General features: G+C 44.3%; 1 protein-coding gene across 7 annotated transcripts in view; it reads left to right on the forward strand.

The window, feature by feature from the left end:
• Positions 1-17,767, forward strand: part of LOC110508931 (CMP-N-acetylneuraminate-beta-1,4-galactoside alpha-2,3-sialyltransferase) — a 77,088-nt gene that overhangs the window by 22,613 nt on the left and 36,708 nt on the right. For 3 of the 7 annotated variants that reach the window (XM_021589851.2, XM_021589848.2, XM_021589849.2), the window contains 5 exons: positions 5,806-5,859; positions 6,340-6,387; positions 8,162-8,204; positions 10,681-10,773; positions 15,441-15,535. In XM_021589851.2, the coding sequence (XP_021445526.1) occupies positions 5,806-5,859; positions 6,340-6,387; positions 8,162-8,204; positions 10,681-10,773; positions 15,441-15,535 (333 nt within the window). The remainder of the gene's footprint in view (positions 1-5,805; positions 5,860-6,339; positions 6,388-8,161; positions 8,205-10,680; positions 10,774-15,440; positions 15,536-17,767) is intronic. The other 4 variants (XM_036966894.1, XM_021589855.2, XM_021589852.2 and 1 more) reach the window with 3 other exon arrangements.

Raw genomic sequence — 17,767 nt, forward strand, 5'->3', positions numbered from 1 at the left:
CTACCTTGCTGCCTGCTACCCTCAGCACTGTCATGCAGGTGTGACCGAAAGTGGACACCCACTGTTTCTGTCTGCTGGTACATCACCTGAGGATGTCAACTATGAAAGGCCACACCTGTGCAGGGTTCTCTGGATCAATAAGGGGTTTAGGTGGTGGACAGGCTTGGGATTTTAGGGGGAAGGCCATTTGCCCTTCAATAGGTGTCCAACCTGCCAGGGCACCAAGGCCATCTGCTAGGTCACCAAGGCCTTTAACCAAAATAGTCAATTAAATTGATTTGAAAACTGAAAAAAATGTTGCTGGAGAGGAAGAAAACCGCTCAGGGATTTCACCATGAAGCCAATGGTGACGTTTTAAAATGTTTACAGAGTTTAATTGCTGTGATAGACCGCTGCACCACTTGGGTACTAAGGTACTTCATCTGTAGTGACGCCTCTAGCACTGTGAGACCCTGGTTTGAATCCAGGCCGTATCACAATAAGCCGTGATTGCGAGTCCCATAGGGCTGCTCACAATTGGTCCGGGTTTGGCCAGGGTAGGAAATCATTGTAAATAAGAATTTGTTCTTAACTGACTTGCCTAGTTAAAGGTTAAATAAAAAAATTATATTGAGGATTGATCAACATTGTAGTTACTACACAATACTAAACTAGTTGACGGAGTGAAAAGAAGGAAGTCTGTATAGAATACAAATATTCTGAAACCTGCATCTTGTTGACAATAAGGAACTATAGTAAAACTGCGTGTCTTAGACATGCTGCAAGGAGGCATGATGACTGCAGATGTGGCCAGGGTATTAAATTGCAATGTCCGTACTGTGAGACGCCTAAGACAGGATGGACAGCTGATCGTCCTCGCAGTTGCAGACCATGTGTAACAGCACCTGCACAGGAACGGTACATCCGAACATCACACCTGCGGGACAGGTACAGGATGGCAACAACAACTGGCCGAGTTACACCAGGAACACACAATCAGTGTGTTCATCAGTGTTCAGACTGTCTGCAATAGTCTGAGAGAGGCTGGACTGAGGGCTTGTAGGCCTGTTGTAAGGCAGGTCCTCACCAGACATCACCGGCAACGACGTCTCCTATCGGCACAAACCCACCGTCGCTGGACCAGACAGGCCTGGCAAAAAGTGCTCTTCACTGACGAGTCGCGGTTTTGTCTCACCAGGGGTGATGGTCGGATTCGCGTTTATCGTCGAAGGAATGAGCCTGTACTCTGGAGCGGGTTCGAGGTGGAGGGTCCTTCATGATCTGGGGCTGTGTGTCACAGCATCATCGGACTGAGCTTGTTGTCATTGCAGGCAATCTCAACGCTGTGCGTTACAGGGAAGACCTCCCTCATGTGGTACCCTTCCTGCAGGCTCATCCTGACATGACCCTCCAGCTTGAAAATGCCACCAGCCATACTGCTCGTTCTGTGCGTGATTTCCTGCAAGACAGGAATGTCAGTGTTCTACCATGGCCAGCGACGAGCCCGGATCTCAATCCCATTGAGCACGTCTGGGACCTATTGGATCGGAGGGTGAGGGCTAGGGCCATTCCCCCCAGAAATGTCTGGGAACTTGCAGGTGCTTGGTGGAAGAGTGCGGCAACGTCTCACAGCAAGAACAGGCAAATCTGGTGCAGTTCATGAGGAGGAGATGCACTGCAATACTTAATGCAGCTGGTGGCCACACCAGATACTTACTTTTGACCCCCCCTCTTTGTTCAGGGACACATTATTCCATATCTGTTAGACATAAACTGAACAAGTTCCATAGACGTGGCTCAGTTGTTGATTCTTATGTTCATAGAAATATTTACACATGTTAAGTTTGCTGAAAAGAAACGCAGTTGACAGTGAGAGGACTTTTTTCTTTTTTGAGTTTATATATAGATGTGTGTTTTCACTTTGTCATTATGGGTTATTGTGTACACATGGGTGAGATTTTATTTTTAATTTTTTTTAAATCCATTTTGAATTAAGATTGTAACACAATAAAATGTGGAATAAGTCAAGGGGTATGAATACTTCCTGAAAGCACTGTATATAGTCCAAACGGCAGTCATGTTTGACAGATATGAATGATCCTACATTATATATATTAATGTCTAAAGGCTTGATTTTGTCATACGAGGCACTGTTCGCTCAGATAGGACAAAGTCCAGTGCCTGTTGCACACCACAACACCGCAATCTGAGCGGAGGCAGTCAACATTTTAAAACTTTTGAACCATAAACGTAATTTTTTTAACCTGGACTTTTTTTGGAGGTAATTTTATGAGGCATGTCTTACCATGTTCCGACCATAGGAATGTTAAGGGGATTTTTTCATAACCTCTTCCTCTTATGCCATTGAAACCAGTATTTATCTCATGTTCTCAACTTTCTTTCCAACGACACAATCCCTGTCATTAACATCCCATGCTAGTTGTATAATTTACGCTAATTTGCGCTTCTAGATCACACTGCCATGTGATCATTGTTGCTCTTATTATGTTAAGAAATTAGTTAATTTATTCACATTTTAAGCTTAAAGTTCTGATCTGTTGCTTCAGCCTCATTGCTTTTAAAAGTTATTTTTGAAAGTGGTTGTATTAACTTGATCTGTTGTCCCACAACTTACCCAAATACTTTTTTGTTTTTTGTTTTTTTCTCACACAGAACGACAAGCTGACTAATAGAATGGGTAAACTTTTGTACTATGGGGATAGTAGATTGACAGGCTAGTTATTTTGCTGTTCAATACTGATCTTGTTGGCTGACGAAAAGTAAACGTGGACAGTTCTTCAATATGCGCCTCGGAACTTGATAAGGACGCGCACAGTCACGTCCCCGTCTGTCTCCACTAGTAGCCCCCGTCAGACCTGTGACGACTGACGCACAGTCGCGTCCCCGTCAGACCTGTGACGACTGACGCACAGTCGCGTCCCCGTCTGTCTCCACTAGTAGCCCCCGTCAGACCTGTGACGACTGACGCACAGTCGCGTCCCCGTCTGTCTCCACTAGTAGCCCCCGTCAGACCTGTGACGACTGACGCACAGTCGCGTCCCCGTCTGTCTCCACTAGTAGCCCCCGTCAGACCTGTGACGACTGACGCACAGTCGCGTCCCCGTCTGTCTCCACTAGTAGCCCCCCGTCAGACCTGTGATGACTGACTATGAGAAGGACGTGGTTACGTAAAGTACATTGGCTAATAAGTTTTGAGATATCTGAGAGAGCCATGTGAGTGAGAGGTGCTACGGAGCAGGCAGCTGGGAGAAGGGAATTATAATTACTATATTCAGCCCAAGGGCACAATGGCCACTTTGGCCGCAAGACATGAAGGGATTCGACGGCCATGGCGAGGTAATGGGCGTGGTCGGTGCGGCTAAATTGTAGAGGCCCCCATCTTGGTGGTATAGACATTTTTGCGTTTTTAAGCTAATTTCCTGCAATTCTATGCATTTTGCCATGGCTAATGCTGTGTTCTTCTGCTCAAACATAGTAACAAAATCAAAACTGCTGAATTGTTTTTGGAATTTTCAATTCTTCCTGACTGTTTAGCTTTTATTTTGTAGTATTTATTTTTCTTCTCAAAGATGTTATTATTTAATATTGGTCCGTTATGTTTCTACTCCCTTTATCTGGTTTTAGTTGTTTTAAGTCGACACGAGAATTTTCCATTCTGAATTTTTATTTTATTTTTATACAATAATAATATACACTATATACACAAGTATGTAGACACCCCTTCAAAATAGTGGATTCGGCTATAAAATCGAGCACACAGCCGTGCATTCTCCACAGAGCTCCGTGAATTTCAACGTGGCACCGTCAAAGGATGCCACCTTTCCAACAAGTCTGTTTGTTAAATGTCTGCCTTGCTAGAGCTGCCACAGTCAACTGTAAGTGCTGTTATTGTGAAGTGGAAATGTCTAGGAACAACAACTGCTTAGCCGTGAAGTGGTAAGCAACACAAGCTCACAGAATGGGACCGCCGAGTGCTGAAGTGTGTACCGCTTAAAACTAGTTTTGTCCTCAGTTGCCACACTCCCTACCGAATTCCAAACTGCTTTTGGACGCAACGTTAGCACATGAACTGTTCGTTGGGCGCTTCATGAAATGGGTTTCCATGGCCTCGCAGCCTCGCACAAGCTTAAGATTACAATTCGCAATGCCAAGCGTCGGCTGGAGTGGTGGAAAGCTCGCATCCATTGGACTCTGGGGGCAGTGGAAACGTGTTCTCAGGAGTAATGAATCACACTTCACCATCAGGCAGTCCAACAGACAAATCGGGGTTTGGCAGTTGCCAAGAGAACGCTACCTGACCGAATGCATAGTGCCAACTGTAAAGTTTGGTGGAGGGGAAATGATGGCCCTGGGCTGTTTTTTATGGTTCGGGCTAGGCCCCTTAGTCCCAGTGAAGGGAAATCTTACCGATACAGCATACAATGACATTCTAGACTATTCTGTGTTTCCAACCGTTTGGAGAAGTTCCTGTTTCAGCATGACAATGCCCCCGTTCACAAAGCAAGGTCCATACAGAAATGGTTTGTTGATCGGTGTGGAAGAACATGACTGGCCTGCACAGAGCCCTGACCTCAACCCCATCGAACACCTTTGGGATGAATTGGAATGCTGACTGCGAGCCAGGCCTAATCGCTCAACGTCAGTGCCTGACCTCACTTATGCACTTGTGGCTGGAAGTAAGTCCCCTCAGTAATGTTCCAACATCTAGTGGAAAGAGTGGAGGCTGTTATAGCAGCAAAGGGGGGACCAACTCCATATTAATGCCCATGATTTTGGAATAAATGTTCGACAAGCAGGTGTCCATATACTTTTGGTTATGTAGTGGATAGGTATATTTTTTCACACAGTTTGGACTTATGTAGCCCGACAGGATTTCAAACTGCTATGTTTGGTGCATCACTCTCTTGTGGTAGACTGTCTACTGTGATGATGCCTTACCCATGACTTTGGTTTTAATTTGGGCAAGGCAGCAAGCACGCTAGGCTATACAATTAGATAACTTCCTAATTGAGTATTTAATGTGTTAACGCCGATAATTTTTAAGTTTGTTAAAATGGCAGTTTTAGTGCAGTCTCCACCTAAATAAAAGGATAGTACCAAACAACCCAGTGTTTGCCGGCCTAGAACCCCTTTGCCCCCTGCTCTGCTTTCATGTTCACACAGACTGCAGTATGTCTTCCTTCTCATTGTTCAGCAGAGGCCTATTGGTTGGGTTTAATCATCAGCAGTTAGATAAAAGAACACGACAGCTGTCCTCTGCTTATTTTGATTGAGGAACATGTTGCTTTTGAAGACCTGGGATGGTTCTGTTTGAACTTGAGCTTTCGTTATGCAAGAGTTCACTTTTTTTTTAAATCTCTTTGAAATACAAATTAAAAAGACAAATATGTTAAGGAAATGTGGATCTGTTGCCAACTGGTAAAGATAACAAACAACATTTGTGAACGGAGCAGGGGGATTCACAGGTCAGGGTGGGTCTGCAGTGCCTTACCCGCCCGATGGGCAACAGTTGCATTTATGAGTCCAGCATTCTGTAATGGGCCAGTTCAACCTGCCTAAAAGTCTAATAGATTGTAGGAGTAGCCGCCTCTTATCTTGAAAATACTTTGTTTGGCAAAGAAACAATACGGTCAATAAGATGCGTCTCTGTTAATGAGTTTTCTATCTGACTGTCTGTTTGTGCTGGTTTGTCCTTGTCTGCTCTACCTGACTCCCGGGCCTATTCTTCCTGTCCAGCCCTCTCGGTCTCAGTTGCTGAGCGGACACTGTCTCATCTGACGTCCTCTCTAACCCTTCTGTTTGCAGAGATTGATTCGGAGTCCACTCTCATAGTCCCAACTAAAGGTCAAAGCACCACAGGTAGACTGAGGCGCTAGCCCCCTTTACATTGAGTGGTGGTGGGAAAGTGGTGCAACCTGGCTGCTTAGGGGCTCACTTTGGAATAACAACTTTCCACTACTTTCCACTAACAACAAAAGCCTTGCATTTGATCCTCTCCTCTTGTTTTCTGACCAGAATTTACTCATTCACTCATGTACTGTGGTCTTTGCTGGTACCTTTCAGAAACCACAACCACAAATACTAAAATAATCGTAAATGTGCATTTCGTAGATGATTACCAGCACAGTGGGTAGGCATCTTGATTTGGGGGATCCAGACTCTTGGTTTTTAATGGAACCTTGGGCTACTAACGTCACTAACCTCTTCCTCATTGGCCTCTGTGGTATTAGGGATTTGTGTCTTGTGCACATTTCCTGCCTTAACCTATCGGGCTGCGGACACTGGTTGCTGTGGTTAACCCCACCGGACCGGGCCTAACTGACCCTTTTTGTGTTTCAGAGTTGGAAGCGGACGTTGCTCTCACCGTGGGACAAATAGTAGGCTCAGGTACAAACCTTCCCCCTCGCTCTTTAATAATACAGCTCCATGTTCCTCCTGGAACACATCACACCCCACCGGCCAGGTTGGGGGGTTCCTCATCTAGAAGATGTTCATGCTTAATCCTACACTATTTTGTTTCTTGCAGAGAGAGCTTCTCTGCGGTCGACATCATCCCAATTACAAGTTTTATGTTTTCAAAGGTTAAAGGTGTAATTTATGATGACACTATCAGTAAATCGGATCTTTGACAGATGGCAAGTGCTACAGGGTGCAACTGTTTTTGAAATGTGTCCCATTGGCATGGTGAGAGAAATGAGTGTGACTGGCAAATGTGACTCTGTTTCTCGTCAACCTTTTGAACCAAGTCAACAACCACACACCCCCCAGTCACAGACACCGGACGGCACTGGTGTCCGTGGGATTTCAGTTGGTTTGATAATCCCAATGTGAATGGAGCAAATAAAGCACAGCTGAATCATTCATGTCACTCCATTGAATGATGCAACAGCTCCCTCTGTTGTTGAGCATAGAACAGCAGCTCTATATCAGCCTTTTAAAAAGGAGCATCAAGTTAAAGGTTAAGCAGGGACAAAGAGTCTAAAGGGTGTCTGGTACTAGGTGGTTTCAGTGGCCGAGGTTTATGATACAGGCAGGGTCCTGCTGCTTCCTCTGCTCAGCTCCGGCTACGACGCGCTTCCTTCCACACACGATACACACTCATAGCTGCTGCATTAAAACCCATGGCCCATCTTTCAAGGCAGCCTCCTCCTCTTCTCTCCTCTAGCATCCCTCTGAAGGCACAGTGCAACCACAGGAGTACTGAGAACTGTTTCCCTTTCTCCCCCTTTGCTTATTGTGTTATTTTGATGAGGGGTCATTTATGTAATTGCTGTCCTTACATGTTTAACTCAGTCACAGATATGCAGTATTTACTGGCTTCATCAGAAGATGCTGTTCAGTTATGAGTAATGGTGACGGTCTGGATAATTGCAGGCTGTAGTAGCTAGTAGAGATTCACTAGTAACACGTGTTCACTGTGTTTCACAGATCAATGGAAATTGTTCAGTAGTAGTAGGTTCCAGAGACCTGGGGCATTGTGTTGACCTAACACTTTCATAGAATGATATATGAACTAAGTCAGCATGCCTCGTAGTCTATTGGAGTCATGCCGAAACACATCCAGGTCACAATGATGGATACGTGTGTACACCAACGGACTGAAGTGGAATTCAAATAACTGTCTTGTGGAGTTGATTTCCCTGTTGAAGGACACTAAGCTGTTAACCGTTTTCTCTTGTCCAAGCAGAAAAAAACAGGTAGATCTTTTTAAAGACGTTAGGCTTTCGCTTCTTTCCCCTTCGCTACTAAAAAAGCCTAAATACCGATGAGGCTGGAAACGGCACCTATGGACCGACCCGACACGGTCCTCCTCCATAGGTGAACCACAACTGCTGTTTTTAACTTATCATTTGGACTTGAGACACGGCGGAATGTTTTGGCTTTCCCTAACCCCCGCTTGTTTGACCGGCTGCGAAGATCTCTAACCTGCTTTCAACAGAGTGTTTTACTTTGGTTTCTTTTCTTTATGAAAATCCACAGGCTGTTTACTTGGCGAGAGACATACAACTATGGCTACGACGCTGATAGTTGCCTATGAGATGAGGATGGATGATCACTCTGTCTTCGTCAATGGGATGAGTCTTGGTTCACAAGCCATTTTGAATCCTGTTTGTTCATTTCCGTTTTCTTACCCCATTTCTGTCTCTTTCTTTCTTTATAGTGTATGATAAGCAGGGCTTTCTGCTGAAGCTGGATGCAAAGTTGTAAGTAAAATTACATTTTGTAAAGTAAAATGTCATTTTAAACCCAAAGGGAAACATCTTTCATCTCCAATTGATAGTTGTAGCAGATGCTAAATATGCTAATTTAGCAGATGCATATGCTAGTTGTCTGATCTTAATGGGCTAAATTCAGTTTTAACAAATCAGAAACTGAACTGGAACTAGTTGCCTGAATATTAGTATTGTGGCCTATTAATCTCATTTGCATCGCTAGTTAATTCAAATAAACATAATTAATTTGAATTATTTTTGCCAACTTTACACCAAGCAATTTATGCTGGGTCGAATTATTATAACCACTCATCAATCCCTATATGACTAATAAATGTTGATGTGTGTTTAGATAAATAGGTGTTGGTATGGCTTATAGGCAAACTTGAGTAATTGTATTTTGTTGGCATGTGTTGATGCTCCCACTTTAAACTTAAATTCTCATCACCCCTCCACCATGAGTATTCAAATTTACAGAAGTGAATACTTTGTAGACCGATTACAGCTGTGAACAGTGGCCTTGTTCAGGGGCAGAACGACAGATTTTTACCTTGTCAGCTCTGGGATTCGATCTAGCAACCTTTCGGTTACCCTCCCAACGCTCTAACCACTAGGCTACCTGCCGCCCATTTATTATTTTCAAAATTCTTCAAGCCCTGTCAATCTGGTCGTTGATCATTGCCAGACCACAAATTCAGGTCTTGCCATAGATTTATGTAAACCGTAACTCGGCCACTCAGGAACATTTACTGTCTTTTTTTGGTAAGCAACTCCGGTATAGATTTAGCCTTGTGTTTTAGGTTATTGTCCTGCTGAAAGGTGAATTCATCTCCCAGTGTCTGGTGGAAAGCCGACTGAACCAGGTTTTTCTCTGGGATTTTGCCCGTGCTTAGCTCCATTCCGTTTTATTTTTATCCTGAAAAATTCCCCAGTCCATTACAATCATACCCATAACATGATGCAGCCACCACTATGCTTGAAATATGGAGAGTGGTACTCGGTAATGTGTTGTATTAGATTTGCCACAAACAACTTTTTGCCCAGAATAAAAAGTGTTAATTGCTTTGCCATTATTTTTGCTGTATTAATTTAATGCCTTGTTTCAAACAGGATGCATGTTTTGGATTTTTTAAAATTCTGTACAGACTTACTTCTTTTCCCTCTCTGTTAATTAGGTTTGTATTGTGGAGTATCTACAATGTTGTTGATCCATCCTCTGTTTTCTCCTATCACAGCCATTAAACTCTAACTATTTTAAAGTCACCATTGACCTCATTGTGAAATCCCTTGAGCGGTTTCCTTCCTCTCTGGCAACTGACTTCGGAAGGAAGCCTGTATCTTTGTAGTGACTGGGTGTATTGATACAACATCCAAATTGTAATTAATAACTTCACCATGCTCAAAGGGATATTCAATGTCAGCTTTTTATTTTTACCAATAGGTGGCATTGGAAAACCTCCTTGGTCTTTGTGGTTGAAAATGTGTTTGAAATTCACTGCTCGACTGACGGACCTTACAGATAATTGTATGTGTGGGGTACATGAGGTAGTCATTCAAAAATCATGTTAAACACTATTACACACAGTGACTCCATGCAACTTATTATGTGACTTAATGACATTTTTACTCCTAAACTTTATTTTGGCTTGCCATAACAAAAGGGTTGAATACTTATTGGCTTGAGACATTTCAGCTTTTCATTTTTAATTAATTTGTAAAAATTCTAAAAACATAATTCGACTTTGACATTATGGGTAATTGTTTGTAGGCCAGTGGTAAAGCATCAACATTGAATCTATTTTAAATTCAGGCTGTAACACAACAACATGGGGAAAAGTAAAGGGATGTGAATCCTTTCTGAAGACACTCTCTATAGGCACAACTTCAGGAGAGGGTTTAAATGCTGGTTCTCATCATCTGGACCTGCTATTACAACTGCCTACAGCAGTGGTCACCAACTGATCACTTCCTCTGACCTAGCAAAGATGGCCCGTTAGCAAAGAGACTCCAGCCCAGTCCAATCCAGCTGTAGCCTGTCCATGGGCACGCACCCCCTTCACCCTGCCATGCCCCCATCTCATCAACACTCCCTATGTGTGACGGATAGGCCTCCCATAGTGCAGCCCCCCCCTGTTTATTTGAACTAGTCCCGTGCCATATAGCAGTTCATTCATGAGCATGATAGTAATGAGGAGGAGGTCAAATGGGCTGCTGGATGGAGTGTTAGAACGTGACCTCTCTCGTCCTACATTACCTCTAAATAGGATAGGACAGGCATGGGATGGGCTGAAGGGAACATGTTGATTTTATTTTCTCCTCTCCACATCATCTCAAACTATTTTTAGTTATTTCTTCCTGGGAGATCTTTGTCTAAATTGGATTGTGTAGAAGTGCAGTGTTATCTGGTCATGTTGTTCTCAGTCTCATCTAATAACCTTTTGTCCTTCCCTCTTGGTGACATTTGCAGGTCAGCAGAATTGGCGTACAAGTATGGCAACCTCAGCGAAGGAGTGTGCAAGCCAGGCTACGCAGCTGCCAAGATGACTGCCATCTATCCAAAGTGAGAAACTCTCTCCAGGGTTTGATTAGAGTCCTTGGGTGCATGTTGAATCTTAAGAGGATTCCTCTCCTTGTCTCCATTCCTTTGTACTTTGCACTGCTGAAAAAAACTGGTCAGGTGAAGCCAAATGTTTTATATCAGTTTAGTGCCATTGAAGGAGAGGAGTTCAGGAGAGGCAGCAACTCTAAGCTATTGAGATGCACCCCTAGAGACGTTATGACATTACTCCAGCCAGCATGGCCTACGGGGATCAACTCAGGAATAAAAGCCCCCACATTCCCACACAATCTTTTTAGTCATTAATTTATATCCTCACTACACACACTATACCAGGATCAACTACATTCAGCCGTGGGCAGATTGTCAGGGGGCTGGAACATAATTACAAATCGTTTGTAGACTGCAAATTGACCGCAAGAATCCCAAATGGATATAATATTTGACTAAAATGTAATTTCAGGCCTTGCTTACATTTGTATACGATCACAGATATCTCTCTATTATGCGTGGGAATACTCGGGGACAAATAGAATCGGGCTGCCAGCTGAGGAACCTTGCACTATGCCATGTCCTCGTCAGCTTTCCGAACACAAAAGCATCTCTGTTGGGAGAGCGTAGCCCTGTCCTACCCCATTTGAAGTGGATGCCAGAAATTAGCCTTTTGTCTGAGGGGCAATGACTTCCTGTCCAGGAGGGCATGACTCATCAGATCTTCCTTCATGGAACACTCAACGGCCCTCCATGATGTCACTGGGCCTTTGATGCCATCCCAAAACCGTCTCCTCTCCAGCCATGGGTCATTGTCTCATGAGTGCTTAGCAGGTCTGGCTAGTAAAGGGGCATGTTGAACATAGCAGAACAATGGCCCAGGGCATTTTTCCTCAGCTGCTCCTAAATGTGGAAGATGGCGACTCCATCTTAACATAATGTACGATGATGCTGTGATGATGCATACATCGTTTTCAAAAAGACAGCTAGTAGTTGCACAAAATGCTTCAATTGGGTTAGACAGTTTTGAATAACGAAGAAGACCAGCAATGACAGGATATTTCTTGTATTTTGTGTTATTTGTATGGTTAACTATGACTCATACGGAAACCAAAAGGGGTCATCATGGTATGTTACACAAATAGTCTTAGGCCTTTTCTCTGGAGTCAGATAGTAATCCTAACTTTGGGCGAGCTACGTTGCGGCGCTGCTAAATTACAGCAGTCGTTAAAGAAGAAGCCCTACGGTTTTCAGGCCCGTCCAACTACGAGGCTGTGTGTTAACAATGTCTCCCAACGACTTCCTCTAATCAGCCACACGTGTCGGTTCAAAGTTCCCTACAAACAGCCCCCGCAGGGACAGCATTGATTATTACCACATTCACATCAGTAACACAATTCAGTTAGTACAATTAATGACTTATAGTGACAAAGTTGTGTGTCTGTTAGATGTCCTGTTAGAGTTTGAGTGCCATGTGTGAAAAAGCTAAATGTCTGGTTCGTTCATGCATGACATGTGCAACCACAGATTCTAAATAAGCAAATGGCTACCTCTTCTTGGCCACTTCCCTGTCAGGCCACTTACATAGATGAGTGGCATCCCCAGCTCTGTATGCCACATCTAAATCCATTTTTTGGTCTCACTCTCATGACCAAATAAGTTGATGATTCATTTAAAAACGTTGCCTACTTTTTCTTCTTGGCAAACTGAATTTCACATTAATTATTTAATCTGTAGTAGAAACAAAGTATATACACTGACAGTTGTTAACTTGACCAGATAAACCCCACCCCCTCAACCTCCATCCTCCTTGTTTGTTCTCTTCCAAAAGGCCCTGCCCCACGGAATACAATATTTTCAACACCTCCCCTCACGCCAAACTGTTTGTATTGGAGCCCTAAATCAAGTGTTGGCGGTGAACTTGAGCGGAGCGGTTATCAAAATATGGCCCCCAGTGAGAGGAAATGAGCACAATGTGCCCTGGCCTCAAGTTTTGGGAGCCCTCTCTCTTTAAGACAAGCAGACCAGATCCCTGTCTGTCCATGGACGAGGAGACTCTTGACTGTCCCAGTTATTTATACCGCGGCTGGGCCCCTGTAGCCACATGTTGATGAATTGCGGTTTGTTTTGGCAAGGGTCTACTTCTCTGTCAGGTGATGTGAGGAGAGAGATCGAGAGAGATGGAGAGTCAGACATGACTGACTTTTTATTTTATTTTCTCCCTTCTGACACTGGTACAACTTGTGTCTCAAGTGCAATTAAGGAGTTTGGGGGAAGTGTAACATTTTGGGAAGTTGAAAAGCGGCTCTTCTTGTTAAACATGTTTGGTCATTGATTTCAGACACGCTTAGTAGGAAGTGAAGTCTAGTAATCTGATAGCGGACTCGGATTCCTTTGGTGTTAGCCTTCTTCCGCTTGACTTGTCACACTTAACTGGCGGCAGGTAGCCTAGCGGTTAAGATCATTGGGGCAGAGAACTAAATGTTGCGGGTTCAAATCCCCTAGCAGACTAAGTGAAAAATATGTCAATGTGCTCTTGAGCAAGGCACTTAACCCTAATTGCTCCTGTAAATTGCTCGGGATAAGAGTGTTTGCTAAATTACTAAACTGTAAACTGTGGGCAGCCATAACTAGAGGTTGGTTAAAATGGCCCATGGCTGTAAACACAGCCCCACTAGGGGTTAGTTAAGCCACTCTGAGTTCTTCCTTCAGATGTGGAGGACATGTTGTGGTTTGCGCCCTAGACCTGTGAGTTGTAGAGAATGTCTTGTTATTGTCAGTTTAAACTGAGAAGCTACCGGTGTTGTATAGACATATAATTAGGATCTCTTGTGGAGCGTTAAGTTTTCATGTGAGGCCAAATGAATTGTTCTTATTAGGAAGGTAAGTACTTAAAATGGGGTTATCATGTAATTAATATTGCATTTCATACAACATTTTCTGACTAGAATCTCCAAAATGTAAACAACATTTTACCAAACTCACTTAAAAAAAAAAAAATGGCTACTAATCATACAAATAATTTCTCCGCTAGAATAGTGTCTGACATGAACCATCCTAGGACCAGTAATGTCCTTGTTATCCCCCTCTGTTTAAATGCCAGTCTGCGAGCTTGTTGTGAAAACCTTCACTGCAAGCTGTAAAAGTGGAGCATTGGAGCTGCAGGCTTGTTAAACGGCAACCCCTGTGCTCTCCCCAGCGAGACAGCAGGTCATAAAAACAGACATCCATCGTCCGGCCACACTTCCAGAAGCAGCACGTACAGCCCAGGTCCGAGGGGCCTGACCAGGGGAGGTGGCTACTTCTGAGAGGGCTTTATCAAAGGGGGGTCGTCACAGCCAGGGGCCGGGGGTGGAAATGCTTAAATGTGCCGTGTACCCTTAACAGTCACAGCTTCTTTGAGTATGCCAAACGCAATTTTTATTTGAAGCCTCCGAGGGCAGGGGAAGTGGGTTTGTAATGTCATGGCACATTTTCCTGGAGTCTAAAAATGTTTTAAAATCTTCAAAGGATGATTTTTGTTGTTTGCTTTGTTTCTGTACATCAAACCCCAGTCTGTATACCTGTAACTAACTAGGTTGGTGTGGGAATACTTTTCTAGTGCGCCAACTGTTTCTGCACAGATTACCAATCAACACTGCCCTCTTGAGTAAAACGGCCCCTTCCTCGAAACAGCCAGGCCCCAAATCATCTGGGACAGAAAAACACTGACATCAATACATCGTCAGGACACGTATACCCAAACTATGCGTCAAGAATGATTTAGACCTTTTCCTGGGAAAAAAAACTTTGTCAATGAGGGTACATGCAGGAGGCTTGTTCTCTTTCTCCCCTGTGTTATGTCTTTTCCTCCCTTGAGCCAGCCCGTTTTGCTCTCTGTGTGTGCAGGATTGGTTTGGGGAACGGGGCGAAGCGGAAAAGTGGGATGACGTTGTTAGATTGATGAGTGGAACAAGCGTCTCCTCTTACGGTCCAGTGTCTTTAACTCCTGGCAGGACATTCACACCAGAGCCCTAGGGGTCACGGCAGAGATGAGTGGGGGCCACTTCCTTCTCGGGGAGAACGAGAGAAGAAACGCTTTTAGAAAAAAACTAGTGTCCTGCGAGACATTGTGGTGTACCCCCAGACACATGTTCTCTGCTTGATCCCTCACTCACTCACCCCTGCATGGGTGTTCAGGTTAACTCCGTTGCTCATTGACGAGTGTCAATCTAACTTGATTAACACGGCACGTTATCTGTGGTGGACCTCTCGCGGCACGTTATCTGTGGTGGACCTCTCGCGGCACGTTATCTGTGGTGGACCTCTCGCGGCACGTTATTTGCGGTGGACCTCTCGCGGCACGTTATCTGCGGTGGACCTCTCGCGGCACGTTATCTGCGGTGGACCTCTCGCGGCACGTTATCTGCGGTGGACCTCTCGCGGCACGTTATCTGCGGTGGACCTCTAGCGGCACGTTATCTGCGGTGGACCTCTCGCGGCACGTTATCTGGAATAGGACAAGGGTTTGGCTGGCTTTTGAACTATGCATCTGGAAATGAGAGGGTGCAACTAAGTCAACACAACACAAAAGTAGGCCTATTTTGTTTAACTTTAGTCCTCCTGGACCTGCACATGGTTGAACAGACAAATCCTGTAAAATATAATCTCTCCCGTTCTTCTCTCTGCTGTTCTCACAGGTTCATGAAGCCAGCTCCCATGTTTCTCGACCGGAACTTCAAGCGTCTGGCCAAAGTCAGCAGTTACTTACCTCCATTTGGATTCAAAACACAAGGTAAGACACATTGCGTGTCTAATGTGCACAAATTGGATTATGCCCCCTTGAGCAAGGCACTTAACCCTAATTTCTCCTGTAAATCACTATGCCCCCATCCATGTATCTCATTGATGTCAATGGATGTGACATTAACTCGTCATGGTGGTTTTGGAACTGTGTATGGATGGTGGTTTGAGCTGGATAGGTAAGCTAAAGAGAAGAGGGTGCCAGGGCTCTACCATCCTTATCACCATGCGTCAGTTAGCACATCTTTACTCTTGGTGATAGAGCTGGCAGAACAGCCCTCCTGGCATACTTGGTCTAATTCTGCTCCTGTCATGCACTCTGATGTCTCTACACACTGCCTCTGACTGTGCCATTACCTGGGGTGGGGGGCAGGGTAGAGGGTGAGAATGGGATGCATTAATAGTACAGGACATTTCTTGCTACGGCAACATCTGGATAGCAAGACAGCACTTTTCAGTTTCTCTGAACTTCTACAAACTTCTATGGCATTTTCCAACTTCAACACCCATTCTAAATGTATGGCAAAATGCATTAAACTATAAAGCTACTTAACATAATAATAATTTATCAGACGCTCTTATCCAGAGTGACTTACAGAGCAATTAGGGTTAAGTGCCTTGCTCAAGGGCACATTGACAGATGTTTCAGCTAGTTGGCTCGGGGATTCGAACCAACACCCTTCCGGTTTCTTGCCCGACACTCTTAACCGCTAGGCTACCTACCGTTCTTTCCTCGACTGTGAAGTAGTCATGTCTCAATATGGGGTTAGGTAGCTCACTGACAGCCAAAAGACTGACAAGAATCTATGCATTTCATGAATCAAACAAAAAGCATTTTTTAAAGAGACCTTTTTTACTACCTAAAGCAAGGGGTTCCTAACCACCCCCCCCCCAGGGACCCCAATTTCAAGACCCCCACATTTCAGGTACCCCTATTTCATACCCTCCCCCAACGCCCAATTAATTATTCATTTGTTTAGCTTTTTTGTTTAGAGAAATGTCAGTTTTTAAGCTAATATTCCCTGCCATGTTACATTAACATGGCTCATGACATCTTTTGGATGGGGCTAGTTCATTCAGGATAATACGGTCAAATAAAACCTAGCCCTAATTCTTTTTAAATGTAACTTATGTTAAAATATTATTTAGATACATTTAAGTATCAATTTAGTTGCATAAAGGGAATAGCTCAATTATTGCTACAGTGTCACCCATTGTTTAAGATACCTTCCCATTCAAAGTCCATTTAAATTATTCTCCTTTTTGTACCCCTTGACTTTAGCTAGTCATGTCTAAGCCTCTGACTGTCATATAGACAAACCAAGGATATCCCCATGTGCATCGGAGCTAAGCTTTTGGATTGCCTAGACCAGGCTTTGCCAATCACTGGGCCGGGGACCGCTGGCCTAGACCAGGGTTTCCCAATCACCGGGCCGGGGACCGCTGGCCTAGACCAGGGTTTCCCAATCACCGGGCCGGGGACCGCTGGCATAGACCAGGGTTTCCCAATCACCGGGCCGGGGACCGCTGGCCTATACCAACTGACCAGACCACAATGCACCTAGAATAGATAGTTTGATAAAGTTGAGAGATTTCTGACCTGTATACAATTATGCTCTTTGCCAATCCCAAGTGATTCATAAGCATTGACGATGTATTAATGTTAGACTGACCAGTCTCCGGTGTTTCCCTTTACCTTTTGTCTACTCTGCTCTATAGCTGCATGCTGTAGCATAATTATCAGAGACCTCCAGTCCCTCTTCCATATTTCAGCTGAAGATTTTCATCGGCAGAACCGTGTACGTCAAGGCGATGGTTATTTGTCTGAGCTGCTGCCCAGACATACTTTGCTGAAGTGTTTATCCTAGTCGCTAATAACAATTAGCCGTTATGTCTCCCCCCTTGAAGAAAACTTCCCTTCTGCGATTTCGCACCCCCTCGAGTCGGGTGTGGTCTGGTCCTCTGTTTTTGCTACCCGAGGTGATGCTTGATGCCGGACATCGACACCTTGTCCAAACAATGGGCCGCTGCTCTTTTTCTGCTTTTTAATCATTAGAGGGATAAAGCTGTAAGCCTGCTGCATTACTCTTGCAAGAGACCCATGTAGATGCTTAAATGTCATTATACACTATATATACAAAAGTATGTGGACACCCTTTCAAATGAGTGGATTCGGCTATTTCAGCCACAACCGTTGCTGACGGGTGTATAAAATCGAGCACAC

The sequence above is a fragment of the Oncorhynchus mykiss genome, chromosome 28, assembly GCF_013265735.2.
Source record: "Oncorhynchus mykiss isolate Arlee chromosome 28, USDA_OmykA_1.1, whole genome shotgun sequence".
Taxonomy (NCBI): Eukaryota; Metazoa; Chordata; class Actinopteri; order Salmoniformes; family Salmonidae; genus Oncorhynchus; species Oncorhynchus mykiss.